Source organism: Molothrus ater, chromosome 3 (assembly GCF_012460135.2).
Source record: "Molothrus ater isolate BHLD 08-10-18 breed brown headed cowbird chromosome 3, BPBGC_Mater_1.1, whole genome shotgun sequence".
Taxonomy (NCBI): domain Eukaryota; kingdom Metazoa; phylum Chordata; class Aves; order Passeriformes; family Icteridae; genus Molothrus; species Molothrus ater.
In genome coordinates this window covers 52,492,429-52,509,613 of record NC_050480.2, presented here as the reverse complement: position 1 = coordinate 52,509,613, position 17,185 = coordinate 52,492,429, and the positions used below count along the sequence as shown (strand labels likewise).

The following is a 17,185-nucleotide window of genomic DNA, read 5'->3' as shown; positions in this document are numbered from 1 at the left end:
TTAACTCTTCTTTGTAATATAGCATGAAACTGTCCTTATAATTAAACATGAACATAATCCTACAAGGCAAATTCAAACTTTTTTAAGTTTAGATGTGCAGAAGATGCCAAACTAAATTACATGCCTATCTCAGTTCCCTTAATGAAGGCCTACTATCTCCTCTGTCAGCAAGTAATAACTGCATAGTAGGCATCTTCGTGAAAAACCAAGAAGAAGCAATGGCTGCAATTCAGTTCTTTATCTTAGGTCAAGCAAAGACACTTTGCATGCCAAAGGATCATGAAGATTTCATGCAGGTGTGGCAAGTGCAAGTGACAGTACATCTCTGATAGCCCTGGCTCCCAAATGCCTAGGCCCCAGACAGACTTCCAGCATTCTCCACCTCTGGTCAGCCCTGTACAGTTAACAATAACTGCTCAGTGAAACAGTAAAACCAAGCAAACACTCTACCCAGAAAGAAAAAAAAATAAATTTAAGAATCTTTCTCCAGTCACTGAAGATTCCCCCCAGCTCTTTCCTAACAAGCAAACAGCATCATTCCGTCTCAAGCCAGGAACAAGTTGAAAAGCTGAGAGACAGAGGCCTATCTAAAACTTTAAAATTCAATTATTTTTTTTAAATGCAAAATTCTCTAGGCACAGCTCTATGTTCTGGCAAGACATAAAGCAACGCAGAGTAAGTCTGAAAGGCTCCAGGATACTGCCCTTGAACAAAGCCCTGTACACTCAAGGAGCCCAGGTGTTTTTCATGCAAAACACTTGCCCTCACTCTATGTGAGGGATGTAAGAATGATTTACTTTGAACACAATATTATGAAGAAGTAGGAGGGCTTATGGTGTTTCATTGAAATACATTAATGTTCACTTTAAAGACTCTCTGATGCTGTATAATACTCCATTAGCATTTTCAGAATATCTGTGTACAAGCAGCAGTCTGCTCTTTAAAGGAGGAACACACAGCCAGTGACAACAGGCCCAACATAGCACCACTGCCTGGATGTGTCACTTGCCCTCAATGGATGCTAGGATGGATTTAGGAACACAGAGTGCAGCAACAATAGCTCCTTTGTACATAAAGAATAAATACAGAGGAAAGCTAGAGGCCACTGGATCAAACTCCTGCATACACAGACTGTTTTATCATGACAGCTGTTGCATCTAATTAAACATAATGAAGTTGTGAGACTAAGGCTTCACACATGAAGTTTACAGCAAGTCCCATAAACAATCCTCAAATAAGCTTTATTTCAAGAAGTTGCTCAGAATCCAGAATGGATCAGATCTTCTGCTGTCTTCCATCAGAAACATAAGCATGGGGCCAAGTGCAGATAATACAGATTTTATCAAGTTTTATCATAATTGCAGAGTCTTCTAAATAATTTAACATCTCCAATATTTACACTACATAAAGGGGATTCCATCCTTCTGCAATCCCTTGAGAAAATAGAAAAAAAAATTACTATCTTACAGTCTTGATCTGGAACACAAACATCATTTTATGCCTCTGCTTGGCTTTTTCACTTGGGTGCAACAAACGCACAACAATTTCTGCAAACGGTGAACTCCACAGTACAAACTCACAACAACCAGGGCAGGATCTGAAGCTGTGAATAATCTAAATAAAAGCCACAATAGCCTTAGCGCTTCCCCTGAATCCGAGGCACCAGTACTAGTGCCTTTTATTCCAATGCTTATGCAGAGATCTATGTTCTAGAGGGCAATGTGCACGGAAAACCCAGTGCCATTACAGAGTCAGAAGTCTGACAGCAGCAACACAGCCTGAGAGCACACAGCTCCCAACACTTTCAATAGACCCTGTGGTGGTTGTTCTTCTGGGGTGGAAGAGCAGCACATTACAATGGAACAGGGTGGGCTGAGTGAACACAAGGATTACCTGTGACTTACTCTCTCACAGGACTATGACCTGGGAGTTTAAGGCATCCAAGAAACAATTACTGGAGAAATATTCTCAGTAACTGTACTCTTCCCAGATAGAGACGTTACAGGGTGCAAAGCCATATTTTCATCAGATGTGAACTGGAAGAAGATCAAGGATGCTCAAATAATTACCATGCAAGGATCAACTAAGCTAGCTAGGACTTCTCAGTTTGGAAGAAAATTAACTGAGGCAAGGACATAAGAGCATATAAACTCCTGAGCTACATGAACAGACTAGACAAGGAACATGTGTTCATGTAGCACTGTAGCAAAGAGGTTTGTAGATAACTTTACAAACAATGTGAAGGTTATCTAACACAGCCTTTGTTAAAGTATACTATGGATGCTGGAGTTCACAGGGTTTTAAAGCAAGACTGGACAAGTTCACAGAAATCCATTTAGTAACTCATTATATAGGACTTTTCAACCTCCAATACCTCAGAGGAAAGCAACAGTGCATATCTTTGAAATACTCTTCCTCAGGCATCAGCTTTTGGCCAACATCAGAGGTGTACTATTAGGCTACAAGGGCTTCTGCCTGACCTACAAGGCCAGCCATGTTCATATAGACATCAAAGTGCAGAAGGAGAATGAACTCCATTTACTTAGGGAGAAATAGCAGTGCAACAAGTCTCACAAGGCCCAGTAATGATGTTTGTTCATTCTGCATTCTAGATACAAATCCTTTTGTCAGAGAGATTCTTGTTTGATATTCCACCCTTCTGTTTTACCTGTTCCATATCAGCCTCTTTGATTTTACTCAGGGACTTCAGTGGAACACACTTCATGTCATCTGTGAAATTTCTTAGTGGGGTTATGTGATGTGATCACCTCTGACAGCTCGATAATCTGATCCATGTGCAATACACTACAATGCTTCCACTTCTCAAGCTGGTACTTCAAACAGCATGCAACAGGTACTGTTTGCTCCCAGATAAAGGTAGGTCATGGCAAGTCCTGGAATGTCACCTAAGCACAAAGGTATTGCTCTTGAGCAGTTACAAATCATAAAGGAAAAAGTAATTGCAAGGACTGGCAAAGGACCAAAGTACCCCTTCGTAACCCATAAAACAGCTTAAGGGCTTCTGAGATGAAACTCTTCCCACTCCCCTCACTATCGATGTGTGATGGCAAACTAATACGCTCCAGTGGTTCCCAAAGTGTACCTTGAGCACAGTGACAGCAGATAAAGTACCTTTCAAGAGTTTGTCTGCACAGCTGTGACAGTTGTTATGGAGGAAGATCTATTCGCCCCCACACTGAGATCACCGAGTATCAATTATGCAAATCACCCCACCACACACCACAGTTTGTGCAGCAGGAACTCTGCACAATCACTTATCTCTACAGAGACAAAAAGTTAAGCCAGCTAAGTGTACTCAGCTAGGTGTTGAAGAACAACTTTAGCTCCCACAAATAACTCTGAAGACCAGAACTTACAGTACAGGCTTGAAGTCATCTACTGGGCTACACAGGCTAAATTCAGGTGCCTGGGTTAAAAAGTGAGATTTTTTTAGTCTCTGCTTCTTCAGGTAGCAGAGAGCTCTCAGACCTGCTCTCTGCATCTACACAGCAGTGGTCTCTTGGCAGAATGAGCCACTCTAGAGTTTTGTAAGCCTGCTCAAGATTCAGCAACAGGACATCCATCCACTCATCCCCAGAGAATTCCCTCTCACACTCACTTCACACTGAGGTTAGTTAGAACAACTACAGCAAGCATGGACTTCTTCAAGCAAAAACAAGAAAAGAAGAGATGGTGATAGTAACACGTCAGAGTTTTACACAATAGCTACAGCACTTGCTCATGAGAGGGAGAAGTAAATGCACACAAATCAAACAGGGCAATCACACACTCCCCTCTCAAAGAAAGCAAAAGGCTGCAGGCCTTGTGTAGGGGAGTTAGCATCTCTTCCACTAAGCCTACGCAGTAGGTAGCCAAATACAAGTCCATGGTCATCAGCAAGAGTTTTTCTAACTTAATTAGAAAGCAGAGTCCTGCATGTTAATTCTTGGAGTCAGGATTTTTCCTTAATGGACAGCTGCTACTATGAGGTGTCCATCAGCCTCAGCTGAGCACCTCAAAGATGAGAGGGGATGCAGAGAAGGCAAGTGAATTTCCCCACTATGAAGTAGGAACTAGAAAGAGAAACAAAATCTGGATCTGAACAGATGAGCAATATGGAGGCAGCAAGGTTAGTTGTTACACTGAGCTATGCTTTGTTTCCAGCCTCATATAGGAACAATTTCCCCCTCTCCTAGGTGCATACACTGCTGTTCTTCGTACTTCTCTGCTCACAGGGTAAATGTTACCTGTTGCAGAAACCAGGCTTCAAAGCAAGCACACAACACAGCTAAAAGCTAAAGCACATTACTTAACAGTGTGCAGCGTGGTTCAGTGATCCTGGGCAGCACTGCCTTCCATCAAGGTCAATCGAGTGATTATGGGATTTACAGTGCATGTAAAGCTCTCTGGGCACAGGGTGCCAAACAAGAATGACACTGATGTGGGAATCTTCAGTGGTCATCAAGAAGTCTTATTCTCAAAAAGTCCTGACATATCACAGCTTTTTTTCATGGACAAAGGAAGATGTTCATGTGGGTGGAGGAAGAGAACAGAACAGGAAGGCTTATCTCCCTCCTTTTGACCTTTAAGAAGGTTAAGAAATTCTTTAATTAGCGACTAACATAACAGTTAACACCCTTGGTTTCTCTGTAGCAGCTAACATCCCACAACAAACTGCCCTCGGAAATGCTTACTCAGCTTACACAGTAAATAAAGGTTTTGACAAACTGTGAACTCATTCTCTTATAACTTTATTCATCTCCTTAAATTTACTACTCATAGAATCCTCCACCTTTCTTTTGCAGCAGTGAGTGACACATTTGGCAAATGAAAGGGAGTTCTGGCATTTGGCAAATGGAAGCTTCCTTGGGTTTCCATTTTGCCCCAAGTGAGTATACACCTCCTGGTATCAAATACACCATACACTGTATCACATGATGGACTGCAATTGGTGCTTACAAGGGTAATATTTTATTCTTGACTAAATCTATAGCCATCCATAAGCTGAGAGTATTTTAGTTGATTGTGAACACTTAAAGACATTAAAAAGTATTTTTATTTCAGTCCACTTACAGGAATCTGCTGTAAAGAGCTCTGAGATAAAGCCACTATGTGTAGTTAGAAGACACATAGTGAAGAAAAAATTTAGAAGATCGTCAAACAATTAATAATATTAATTATTTATATTTAGAAATAAATTCCTGTCACTATACGTGCATATTTTTTTGGCTGGCTTATCAAAAACTTGTTAAATTTTAATGCCATAGTCTGCTCTCAGACAGATAAAGGTTTGGCAGAAGACCTGTGTTTTGAAAAAAACAACCTGAAGACAGCACGCATGTATATTCAACATCAAACAGGTATGGAGGACTTGTCTAACCACTTCATGCCTAGCACACACCAGCCTATTATTAACAACACAGGGCTGGGAAAAACCTTTTGAGACATCAGTTCCAGTTCCACACTCCTACAGGCAGCAGCATTAAATTGTGTACTGTCAAATTTTATCTTGAGGATGTTAGGTCTTGGAATAGTCTTCTAATAAGATCAACAAGGAAGGGGAAAAAAAAAATTCTACCCACTCACAACCCCCTCCCCCTCCCATACATGCTTAATTGTTCTAAAAGTTTAAAGTCTCTTAAATCACAAATTGTGCTTAAAGCAATTCTTTCTCCTCTTTGGCATTTAAATTCCTTACATTTTACTACACAGGTGAAGGAAGAGATAACTCCTTGAATTCTACCAGGCTGAAATAGCCAAGCACCCTCTTATCTTAAGATGGAATTTTGTCTGTGGTCATCCCAAACCCACTCTCTAGGTTTTGCTTTGAATTCGTCTGTCTTGGGCACAGGTAAGTACCTACATTAAAGGAAAGCTCTTACTAGAACCTTCTATTCATGTCTTCTGTTGGAGAAGCCCTACACATTGCAGATGACATGCACAACAGGACAGTTATACTACTGATTAATCCATCTCCTTCTAACCTAGAATTCTTTCCCCACCCCTCCAAGTTTAACTTTATACAAAGGGAGCTTATTACCCAGTCCTTTAATCCCCTTCATATGTTGGCCCTCTGCATCAATAATGCTTCCCCCCAGCAGCATGACATGAACAGATTTCATTACTATGTTCAGCTTTCTGACCACAGGCCATTAATAAAGGTACTAAAAAAAGGTGCCTCTGGATATTATTCACTTGTATTTTCTCTTTAGGACCAAAAGCTGCTAGACTGCATTTACTGCTGTCCTCTCTTTACACAGTTTTGTACATATTCACACAAGTATTAAAAGTTCTTGTGTGACACCACATCAATCAAATGCTATGCTGCAAAGCTAACTTAATTTCTTGAGAAGCTTTACATTTTGTTTTTTCCCTCCAAGAGGAAACAAAAAAACCCAAACCAACCAAACAAAAAAATCCACCTTCGATAAAGTAACCAAGAATGCTATTAGATCAGATCAAATTAACAACTCTATAGACTCGAGATCACATTTCCTTCTCCTTCGGTAAGCACTGTTCATTAGCCCGCAGCCATGCTGTTCTAGCCACAATTTATTAGATTGGTTTGTTTTGCAAAAGGATATAATCCACCTAAAACATCACCAGAAATAAACTAGAACCATGAATCTAGGAAAAATGCACAGAGCACACAGACACTCCAGTAATGAAATGAAGCAAGGCTGAGTAAGTAAGTTTATTTAGCATTTCACTCGTTTCCAGATAACACAGCAAGATTTGGACAAGATGACACCTTTTGCATTTCCTTACAAAATAATTCACTACCTGTAAAGCCTAATGAACCTCTGTACAGACTAGATAGAAATCATGCATCTGAACTGTTGATGAACTCCCAGCCATAAACCCTCATGAACTGGGTATAGGTTATATATTTATAGCTTACCTTGGAGAGACCTCATTACTTTGTAACTGTTACACATGGCAGAATGGCTGTGTTAAATTACATATTAACACGTATCTATATTAACAAATATACTTATTTCAGTATTATTTTCTGGACTTTTACTAAAATTTATTTGAGCATGGTAAACATGCATCAGGTACAACTAATTGTGACCAAATGTTACCACAGACTTGGGAAGTCAGCTTTCTAGCACTTCACTTTGGTACTCAATTAAGATACAAAATCACTAATGTCCTACTGTTAATGGATTCACTAGTTGTTTACTGTGAAATAATAAATTACAAACATGATCCATAAGTTTTGTGGGCACATTTATAATTTTTGTTAAAACAATAGTTTCATATAAAGGTTTAGCATATTGGGTTGTGGGTGGAGGGGCCAGAGGGGAAGGTGTTGCCAAAACTTTGATTTCTGTCATCATAATCTTTACCTGTAAATAACTGATGACCAGTGTGTGAGACTTCACACAGCAGCATGAAGTCTGCCAAGCAATACCGTATTTACTCATGCCATGTAGACAAGACACATGCAAACAAGCACAGGTAATAAATATTTAGCATCCATGCTAAATACCCAGCAGAAAAATACTGCTTCCCTGTGCATCCCAAGAGGTCGTGCTATCATTCCTCACACATGCCAAAGGCTGTTGTCACATTCGTCCTGAGCACAGTTCTGCCTCTGGAGTGACAGCTTTACATCCCCTCTCCATGCAAACTGACACGAATCCTATTTAGCTGTATTAAGATTAAATGAGCTGAGTTGGGAAGGATCCAAATCCAGCCTCAGTCTAAAGCAGACAGAGTGAACAGTGTGTTTTACTAAAATAGCCTCTGCAAAATTCCTCTTTTCCATTTACAATAAGGTGGCAGTTAGCCCCACTGAACAGCAGATTAAATAAGAAAAAGGCTTATATTTACAAAGTATTGACACAGAGTCCTGTCCATAAATCCCAGCCAGTAGGTCACATCTCAGAAGTCTTTACAGTACTACTGTCCTTCCCCAGTGGATGGTGGTTTACACCATCCACCTTTGTTATTCACTGGCTACTCAGCTAAGAAACTAAGAAAAATCACCATCTCTGAGGGAATACAAACCTAGCACTGCCAAGCAAAAGGATAAACACAGCTGTATTTTTTTAAGAGATTAAAGAGTTTTTGTACACCTATCCATGGCTTCCAGTGCAACTTAGTCCTAAACCAGGATTTCAGATTATTCTAACCAGGATATTTCAAGAAAGCACTCTGTAATTAGCAAACAGCTAACAAGGCAGAAAGAGATTATTCACACATAACCTTTTATATCCATACTTTATAAATTATATATTTGCTTCCCCAGTTACAGAAGGGCCCTCTCAGTTAGTTGTTATTATATGCAGCAATATATCACCTCCTACTGATGAAATACAACCAGAGAGACTGAAGATTTATTAGGACCAAGCACAGTTTGGTTTTGGAGTGTTTCTGTCTTTTGTTGGGTTTGCTTTTTTTTTTTTTTTTTTGGTAGGTTTATAGAAACTGCTATGTAAGTTAACCTAAATACTTAAAAAAAAAGTTCAACTAACTTTAACGTTATGGTGATAAAACATCAACTACTTATTACCAAAGATAAGCTTGTTTGCTCTTATTTCACATTTCATTTAAGTGAGCTGATACTCACACAAGTCCTTCACTGCACTGCAATTTAAGAAATATTGCCTCTATTGAAAATAGATAGTAACAACAATCTGTTCTGATTATGCTCTTCAAAGTTCAAAAGTGCGTCTGCTCCAACGACTGCTCACAGCTCCGCATTAGGCAGTTGGCTCCCCAAGGGAATTACCGTCTCTAACCGGCACAGTAGCTGCAGACTTTAAAATAAAACAAACAAACCCACTAGAAGGTCGGAGAAGGAGGCGGTGAGGAGGTGGTGGTGTCAAGAGAAAGAAGGAGGGATAAAAAAGACCGTTCAATTGAAAAAAAAAAAAAATCCAACCAAAAAAGGAAACAGGTCTTCGATAATGACTGGTAAAGACCAGCGTGGAGAACTTTTATTGAGTCCCTAGCATTTAGTTTTTAGATCGCAAAACAAGGAGGGAACAAGCTTTTCCCTATGTTTACAGATGCATACATGCTTCCTGTAGATAAATGCATAGGCCACAAGCATACTAAATGGCAGCCGGGCAGTTGTATCATTTCTCGTTAAGCGGGAGCGTGATGAAAGCTCTTCTTTCGAGAGTTACTCGGCAGCTCTATGCATGTCTAGCACGGAAGCGCTACACAAGACAATCCACCAAGGAGCAATCCACCGCCTGATCTCTGGAGCACGGGGATCCGGGGCTCCGTGCTCCCTTTCCCGGCGGCGGGACGGCGAGGAGATCCTGCAGCCCACCCGAGATCCTCCGTCCCGCCCGCGGCCCTGCGCCCGCCGGCAGCCGCCCTGGCGATCCCTCCCTCCCTCCCTCCCTCCCGCTCCGAGCAGCCGCTGATGTGGCTCCCGCGCGGGGTGCCCGCCGCTCCCTCCCGGCGCCGCGCACAACTTCCCCGGGCGCTCGAGTCCAAACGCCCCGTCCAGCCGCGGGGAGCAGGGACCGGGACTCAGCCCTTCCAGCCCGGCAAGAGCCCGCGCCGCGACACCCGGAGGTGACCGCCCCGCCGAGCGCCCGCGCTCGGGCAAGCCCCCGACGCCCAGCGCCAGGCGGGCGGGCGGGCCCCGGTGGGGCCCCGCGGAGCGCCTCCCTCCCACCGCGCCCCGCTCACCGGCTTCGGCATTTTGAGGGCTGCTGGTGCTTCTGCTACTCCTGACACAAACGTTCATGCAGCGCCTGCCTCGCCTCTGCCGAGCGCCCCGTGCGGAGGAGGTGCAGGAGGAAGGAGCCGCTCCCGGCCACGGCGGCAGCGCAGCCCGCGAGTGCGGCGCCGGCCGCCCGGCGGCGGGTTAAGTACGGCAGGTGGGGCCCGGCCGTGACTCACCGCTCCCCGGCCATTGCCCGCCGCTCCCCGCGGCGCCTGCCGAGCGCGGCACCGGCCTCGCCCAGCCGCGGGGCACCCCCGCCGGCTTCGCTTCGACGTGCCCGGCGCGCAGGGGGCACCGCGGCCCGCAGCCTCCGGCAGCCCCCGAGCCCCTCGCCGTGAGGGGCGGGAGACAGGGGCGGGGGCGGCGCCACCCCGACTCCCGGCACCGCCGGGCCCCGCGGGGCCTGTGCGGCCCCTCCGAGCACTGCCCCGGCCCCGCCGGAGACCCCCGGCTCCGCCGCCCTGCCCTGCCCTGCCCTGCCCTGCCCTGCCCTGCCCTGCTCTGCCCTGCACCTGCCGGGGCCGCGCCGGGGTCGACGCTTCCCAAGCCGGTGGATGGCACGGGGAAAGCGTCCGTCCAGCACAGAGGTGATGCCTTAAGGATAGCCTGTAATAGTTGCTGTGTTTCTTGAAGTGCGAAGCCAGAAAATATGATTACTTAACAAAACACAGGCTTGCTTTGTGTAGTAAAGCATATTTTCAGCAATGTCAGCAAAAGAGAAAACTTTGAAAATGCATCTAAGCTCAGAAACTATAGAGTATACTTCAGATGGTTCTGACTTTTTGTAAAGCCCAAAAAAGTTCATGCAAGTAGAGTAACAATGAATAAACACACACAGATAACGAAGTTTGTGTCTCTGCCCCTTGTTCCTTCTCCCTCCTCACCCATGAGTGCAATGCACTTTTGTGGATAGCGTCTGCCAGGAGCTGCTGGCCTCCCACTGCATCTCCTTGCTTGGCTGGTCACAAGAGCACATTGATTTACATAGTCATGGGCAACGAGCGGCCTGTAGGACACAGCTCTTCCACTGCACCAGCAATGGCACGTAGCTGAGCTGTGAGATTGAGGAAATTGTGCAGCCTGTCCCCAAGCCCCTGTCTGCAACACCCCACTTCAACCACTGTCTGTCTGTTTGGCATAGGACATAGGATGGGAATAGGGAGGCACAGAACAAGGAGAATAACACCCATTACATGGAAAATATATAGGGCAGGAGAGAGCCTGGGAAATATCAAGGGATGGTGACAAAAAGGATAGCCCAAACAATGCAAGTCTTGCTTTGGTAGAGTTCCAAATGGTGTCTTCCCCCACAGAGTCCACCAAGCAGCACTTGGTTGTGCCACATTAAAATAAAAGAATCATTACTGTGTCAGGTCTGTGAAAGAAAGGGGAGGGGAACCCAGTTGGAGGCTGAGAGAATTCATGGGAATGTTCCTTTCCTGTTGCATGATCCTCAGCGATTAGAGGCGGCTTTAGCATCAAAACAGAGCCATGGGGGTGGCAGCTTGCAACAGCAGGTGAGAAGAAATGGTCTAAGCTGAACAGCTTCCAAGAAAAGGGCCATGGGATCAAACATCCTTGGGAAACAGATATGGCCTCCTTCTTCAGTTGAAACAACTCCACTGAGATTTACTCGGGTCAGGTTAATTTAACAAAATAAGCTGACACTCAGTTGGATTGGGTTAATTTAACAAATATATGATTTGTGAAGACACTTTCTATGCTCTTCAGTTAAGCATTAAGTTTATGGTGGGATTCATGCCTTATTCGGCAGGATGACACTGGAAATGAACCAGACCAAATTATCACAGTGTTTTGGGTAGGCTGCCAAGCACAAGGAACAACTATTCTGAGTAAGAAATGCTGTAAGAACCCAGCTTCTGCAGCTCTCACTCAGAACCCTAAGTGACATTCTTAGATATTTTGGGAGGGACGGAAAAGGATAGAGATGAGATATTTTCATGCCATAGTTTTAAAATCCAGATTTTGGCTGTGACTGGAAACAGAAAAGTCAAAACAAGTGTGGGTGTCTGCATCCCCTTGAAACAAAGCATTGCATGGATCTAATGGGAAACCCATTTCCATTCTGGGAGATTTTCATTCCCAAAATCCTTTCCTGTCCATAGCTCAACATGGGCTCAGAGACCGTCACCCTGGGTTTCATGTTGAAGAAACTCAATGTCAGAGAGATGTCTCATTTAATACATCATATTTAGTCAGGTAAGTGTTTGTTTCCATGAGTTAGTTACATATCCAAGCTTAAACCCCTTTTTTGTTGGGGTTTTGTTGTTTTTGTTGTTTTGGTTTGTTTTTTTCCTAACACTCACCATTGCTTCCTAAACACACAAACCTAGGGGCAAAAGGAATTTAGGTGACTAATAATTAAGCGTGGCAATGTACAATCTCTAGGTTCCTGTTTGCCACAGCACATAAACTTGTGCCATTCTCTCACAGACACCTGCAATCCATGGGGAAAGGTAGACACCTCAATGGCATCCATAACTGCCAGCTTGCCCAATACCGCTCCACCCAAAACCAGCCACTGTGAACATACTGAGCTTGCACAGGGAGAATTGTCTTCAGTGGAAGGAACCAGAACAATTGCCAGCATGGAGTGTGTGTTAGACACCCTTTGCTTCCTTCCTGGGCTTTTGCCTCATGCTAGGTGTGCTTTCAAACCCTCTTGCCTGCAGAGCTCCATACCTTATTGAAGACTTGGCTAGGCAGGTGTCTTTGTGACAGTACAAAACTCTCTTCTGCAGCTGGGTCGCTCAGCTCCTTCCTTATTATTTCTCTCCCCACCACCCTCCTAGAAGTATGGGAACGTATATAATGCAAGCCCCTTCTTCCCCTTTATACAGAAGCCTTCTCATTCTTTCCAGACACAAAGCAGTTTCCCTCTGCTCCTGAGTGGGGGTAAAAGCCCTCAGTTCTCTGGATTTCCTGAGAGTGCCCTGAAAATCAGTATATTGAATTTTGAGAGTATGGACATCGTGTATAATACTAAGCATTGTCTAAGAATGCTTAGAGACTGGATCCCCTTTGGAGTGTGTGTGAGGGAATACTGGAGAAGGCATGAAATCAGCACAAAACAATCAACCCATGTCAAGATAGCCTGGGGCAGAAGTACAAATATAGAAAAAACAGATACAAATATGCAATCTGGGGAAAATTCCACATTAAAACTCTATGGAACTTGGTTACTTCTAGATTTAGGCATTAGCTAAGCAAGAGAGAGCTTTTATGGTCACCCTAACCACATCATCTTCGGTCAGACCTCACAATTAAGCATAAGACCCAAATCAAAATGAAGCCTTTAAGTCACAGGATTAAGATCTGCTCTGATCCAGCACTTACTCTTAACCTGCTTTATTAAGAGGATAGCATTACCAGCCATTTACAGGAATTAATAAGGCAGAGGAGGTGACGAAAGAATCCCGATTGCTCAGCAGGTCAGTAGCAGAACCCAGTTTCTGTCTTCTTCCCTGTAACAGTTCCTGTGACTTACTGACCCCTAACCAGACTGTGTCATCCTCATCAAGTCTGCCTTCCCTGTTTTAGAGAGAAGACCAATTTGATTTTCCTGTTATACTTTAAGCTGTAATAACATTTAAACTTGATGTGGATCATTTATGAATTCCAAGTACATGCCTGGGTTTGCTCAAGCAAGTCCTATTGCTAAAAAGTGGCATTTGCTTAATGGGCTTCATGCCAGCCAATTTTTAGTCAACATAAAACTTCCTAAGTCAGATCATCCTGGAACTGGGAAACATGGAATCTTGTGCCCTAAATCCATCATTGTTTGTTGCTCGTGCAGAATCAATAGTCTCAAGAACAGACAGACCTAAACTCCCTGTTTCTCTGAATACAAAGCTTCATCCAGGTTAGGCAAGGCATAGCTGGAAGAGTTTTGCAGATTCTCTGCTGGTTTGTTTGCAGATTCTTTAGTAACAAAAACCTATAGTAGCTAACTCTGTCCTCTTGACAAGTCATAGACTATGCATTTAGTACAGCAGCTAGAAGAAAGGACATTCATCAGAGTAGTTAATGGAAAGGATGCCAAATTCTGAGACATATATAGATTTAAGGATATTTGCTGCCATGTAGGACAGTCAAGAGTCTTTGATTTTCTTTGTGAACTGGAACAGCTGTAAAAGGAAAAAGAACCACATGGGATTACTGACAATAGTTTCTTTTTCATTGTGCATAACTGAATAAGCAGCTTATTACCCATTGCACATTCTGAAATTTTGGCATTATAATGCCTGAAATGTCAGACTTCAGGAAGAGTGACCAAGGACATGGTGACTTGTAGTTCTGCACTGAGAGCTACTTCCCCACTACCCACACTGAGCTTACTGAAAACCTGACAGAATGAGGTCACAGTGGACCAGCATCTATTGGCAAAGCCTCTTGAGACATTCTCTGAGTTTCTTATGAAGGGGATAAATGGTGTAAAAGAGCGCAAGGCTTGTGCCTCATTTTTGCTTGTTCCTACAAGAAGCTGCTGCCAAGTTCAGTTGCTTGTTGTTCCTACATGAAAAGCTGCTGTTCCCAGGTTCAGCTGTTCGTTGTTTTGCTATTTTTTTTTTCAGTAAGCATAGACTGGGTTTTTTTCCCTGCACCGACAAGAGGTTAGGTGCATTCAGGCCTGGAAATAAATCTCATTCAATGATCCAATGGTTACATGCTGGGAGATCCTTATTTTTGCCATCCTGATTGATGATTCTAAGCATCAATTTGTCTTCCAGCAGCACCCCCAAGTACGTCTTGGGATTATTTGACTCTCTGATTGACCATCATGGAGCCCTACAAAGAGAAAAGTATATATATGATGAAATTTATGAAGGATTATTTTAAAATGTAAGAAGGAAAAATAATCAGACAAGACTTCAGGCTTTTATCTGTTTGTTCTTACCCATCATAAAAGGAGAGAAAAACTTAAAGGGGATTATGTTTCTCCTCAATAAGTTTTAAGAAGTCCCAAACACAGTTTGCTTTCAGTTCCCATGAGGGTTGTCTTAGTAACCTCTCTATTAACTCATTCTTCTTCCACAGGAAACTTTCACAGAGTGGTGCAAAGTGTGCAATAAAATCTTCTTTTCAACTGAAGCAAAATATAATTTGGCATTTACGTTTTGTGTACACTGAGACCGAGAAATTATTTACAATGAATGGGGAAGGCAAGACTTAGTGGTAGGTAAAATACAGACAAAATATTACTTAAAGTAAAGGCAGGTTTAAACATGAAAGTGACCAGGGAAGGAAAGTCTATGGTAATCATCTTTGTAACTGAAATCCACAATGAATTACTGATTTACCAACAAATAAACAAATAGAAAATGCACTGAGAGTTTTCTGAATCTATCAAATGAGAACAATCATGTCACAAACCATTGTTTAAAAATGTGTGAAATGACGAATGAAGTTCATGACATACTGAATTTCCAGAGATTATACCACATATGTAAATCCAGCCATATTTGTCCAAGGCTCAAAGCAAATGGAAACTAGGGCCAACACAGCTTTTACGTCTTAAAATGAAATTATGATCTTAATGCTTATGATAAGAAAGGAAAGAGGAAGGGAGTTCCCCTGGTTAAGTAATCTCTGCTTCACCTTGATATCTTCCTTTGTGCTTTCTATTTGAAATCTGATTAAAAGCAGAGCTGAGTGCCATATACTGCAAATACCCCCTGCACATCCAAGCACTTTCTATGGGACCAGCTCTTTTAGTGGCTTTTTCCTCTTTTTTTTTTCCCCTTTGTAGACAGAGCACAGACCTGTGTTTAGAGCAAGTAAGAGTGGTAAGGAAGGTGGAGGCAAAACAAATGCCCACTGGTTGATAGAGGGAAGAATAGTTCATAGTCTACTTACAGTTGTTATTCTTATTCCAAGTTGTTTTAGAATTGCATATATTGCTGGCATTTGTATTGCTCTGACTGTGGGAATGAGGATGTAAGAGTTCAAAACCACAAGTAATAAGCTATTTCAAATTAACTAAGAGTGCCCAAACACAGAATTTCAGGGCTAAGAGTGCAAAGTTCAATGTACAATTTATAGACAGGGTACCTTTTCTTTTCCTGCGATATGATACTGACTCATACCTTTTAAGATCAGTATTAAAGTCACACTGTTTGACTTTCAGCATAAACTAAGCTCTTGAGTTTCACCTGGCGATTCTCAAATCCAGTGTGTAACATTAGAAAGGCCTTAAACCCCAGTCTCAAGACTGAATGGCAGTGATTCTACCTCCTGTTCTCTCCAGAGCCAAGTGCTCTTTCAGTGTGAGCTTTGCAAGTTGTTTGCATTGACTGGTACTTGTATTTCTCACTCAATTTCAGAAGCTGCATTACCTATAAGAAAATGCACAGTTAAATACTCAGCAAAAATAAAATATCTAGCATGTCCCTTGCCTTGGTTAAGTCAGTAATATAAACTGGGCATTACTGTGCAATTTGGTGCCAGACCATTTTCTCATATTTTTCTCTAATTGAAACAGAAAAAAAAAATTGATGCAGAAGTTACCAGGTAAAGTTCAAAAGTCCCAAATATCACTCTAGCCTATTTTGCCATTCAGGACTAGCTCTTTCAGATATCTTCTCATATTTTGCCTAGCCTGATTTAAGTGCTCTATGCAACAAGGCTCTCTCCCTTTGAACATTAGAGATCAGGTTTATTTTTTAGTGCAAGACTAGTGAACCTTTTGTAGTGTAACACTGGTGAAAGACTGCATCTAATAACTAGAGAAACAGAAAATATGCAATATTGGGGATGCAGTTTATTCTGGTCCATACATGATCTCTCCTCCTCTGCATCACTTGTGTCTGCTGCAGACATGAACATTTCCAAGTGCCATTAGGAGATGAAGTTGTTTGTTCTCTCCTCAGACCACAGCTTCCCAACATCAGTGCAGGCTGCACAGGGAGCTCTCAGCACTGAGTAAGGAGAGAATATACTAATGGAGATTCTTCACATAGATAAAGGAGAGTAGTTTTGACCTCAGTGTATCATGAGTAAGACACCAAGCTGGAGTCTGAAGTACAAGTATCCACCTGTCTCTTGGGAAATCCTCTGTTTGCTCTGTGATAACAATAATGCTGAAAACAGGCGGGCACTGATGAAGACGTAAGACCAAGTACAAGGGAGGTACAAGCAGGGTGACATTTCTAAACAAAGTAGAACACTGCCTACTTTCACCAGACCTGAATTTTAACTCTGATAGTTTGCAAGGGCTTACCTGGAACTGTACCTCAATTAAATATTCATTCGTGAGAAAAAAATATTTGTGTTTCATAGCAAACAGCTCATATACAATTTACAAACGGCTACATATATCCTTAATTGGTTTTCAACCACCCTGCTAAACACTGAGGGCAAACTAAATCCATTTTATGTCAAGGCTGCAGATACACAGTCACCTTATCTAATCAGCCCCAGTTGCCTTAAAGGCAGTAACTCAGAAACAAAGAGGCTACCAAACCAAATAAC

The 17,185-nt window shown here is 42.7% G+C and overlaps 1 protein-coding gene across 1 annotated transcript in view; it reads right to left on the bottom strand.

Moving 5' to 3' along the window:
- EZR (ezrin) overlaps positions 1-9,867 on the bottom strand; it is a 37,212-nt gene extending 27,345 nt beyond the window's left edge. Inside the window, exon 1 of the mRNA XM_036381096.1 lies at positions 9,658-9,867. Coding sequence (XP_036236989.1) covers positions 9,658-9,669 — 12 coding nt within the window. The 5' untranslated portion in view covers positions 9,670-9,867. The remainder of the gene's footprint in view (positions 1-9,657) is intronic.
- Between the last annotated feature and the right edge of the window lie 7,318 nt (positions 9,868-17,185).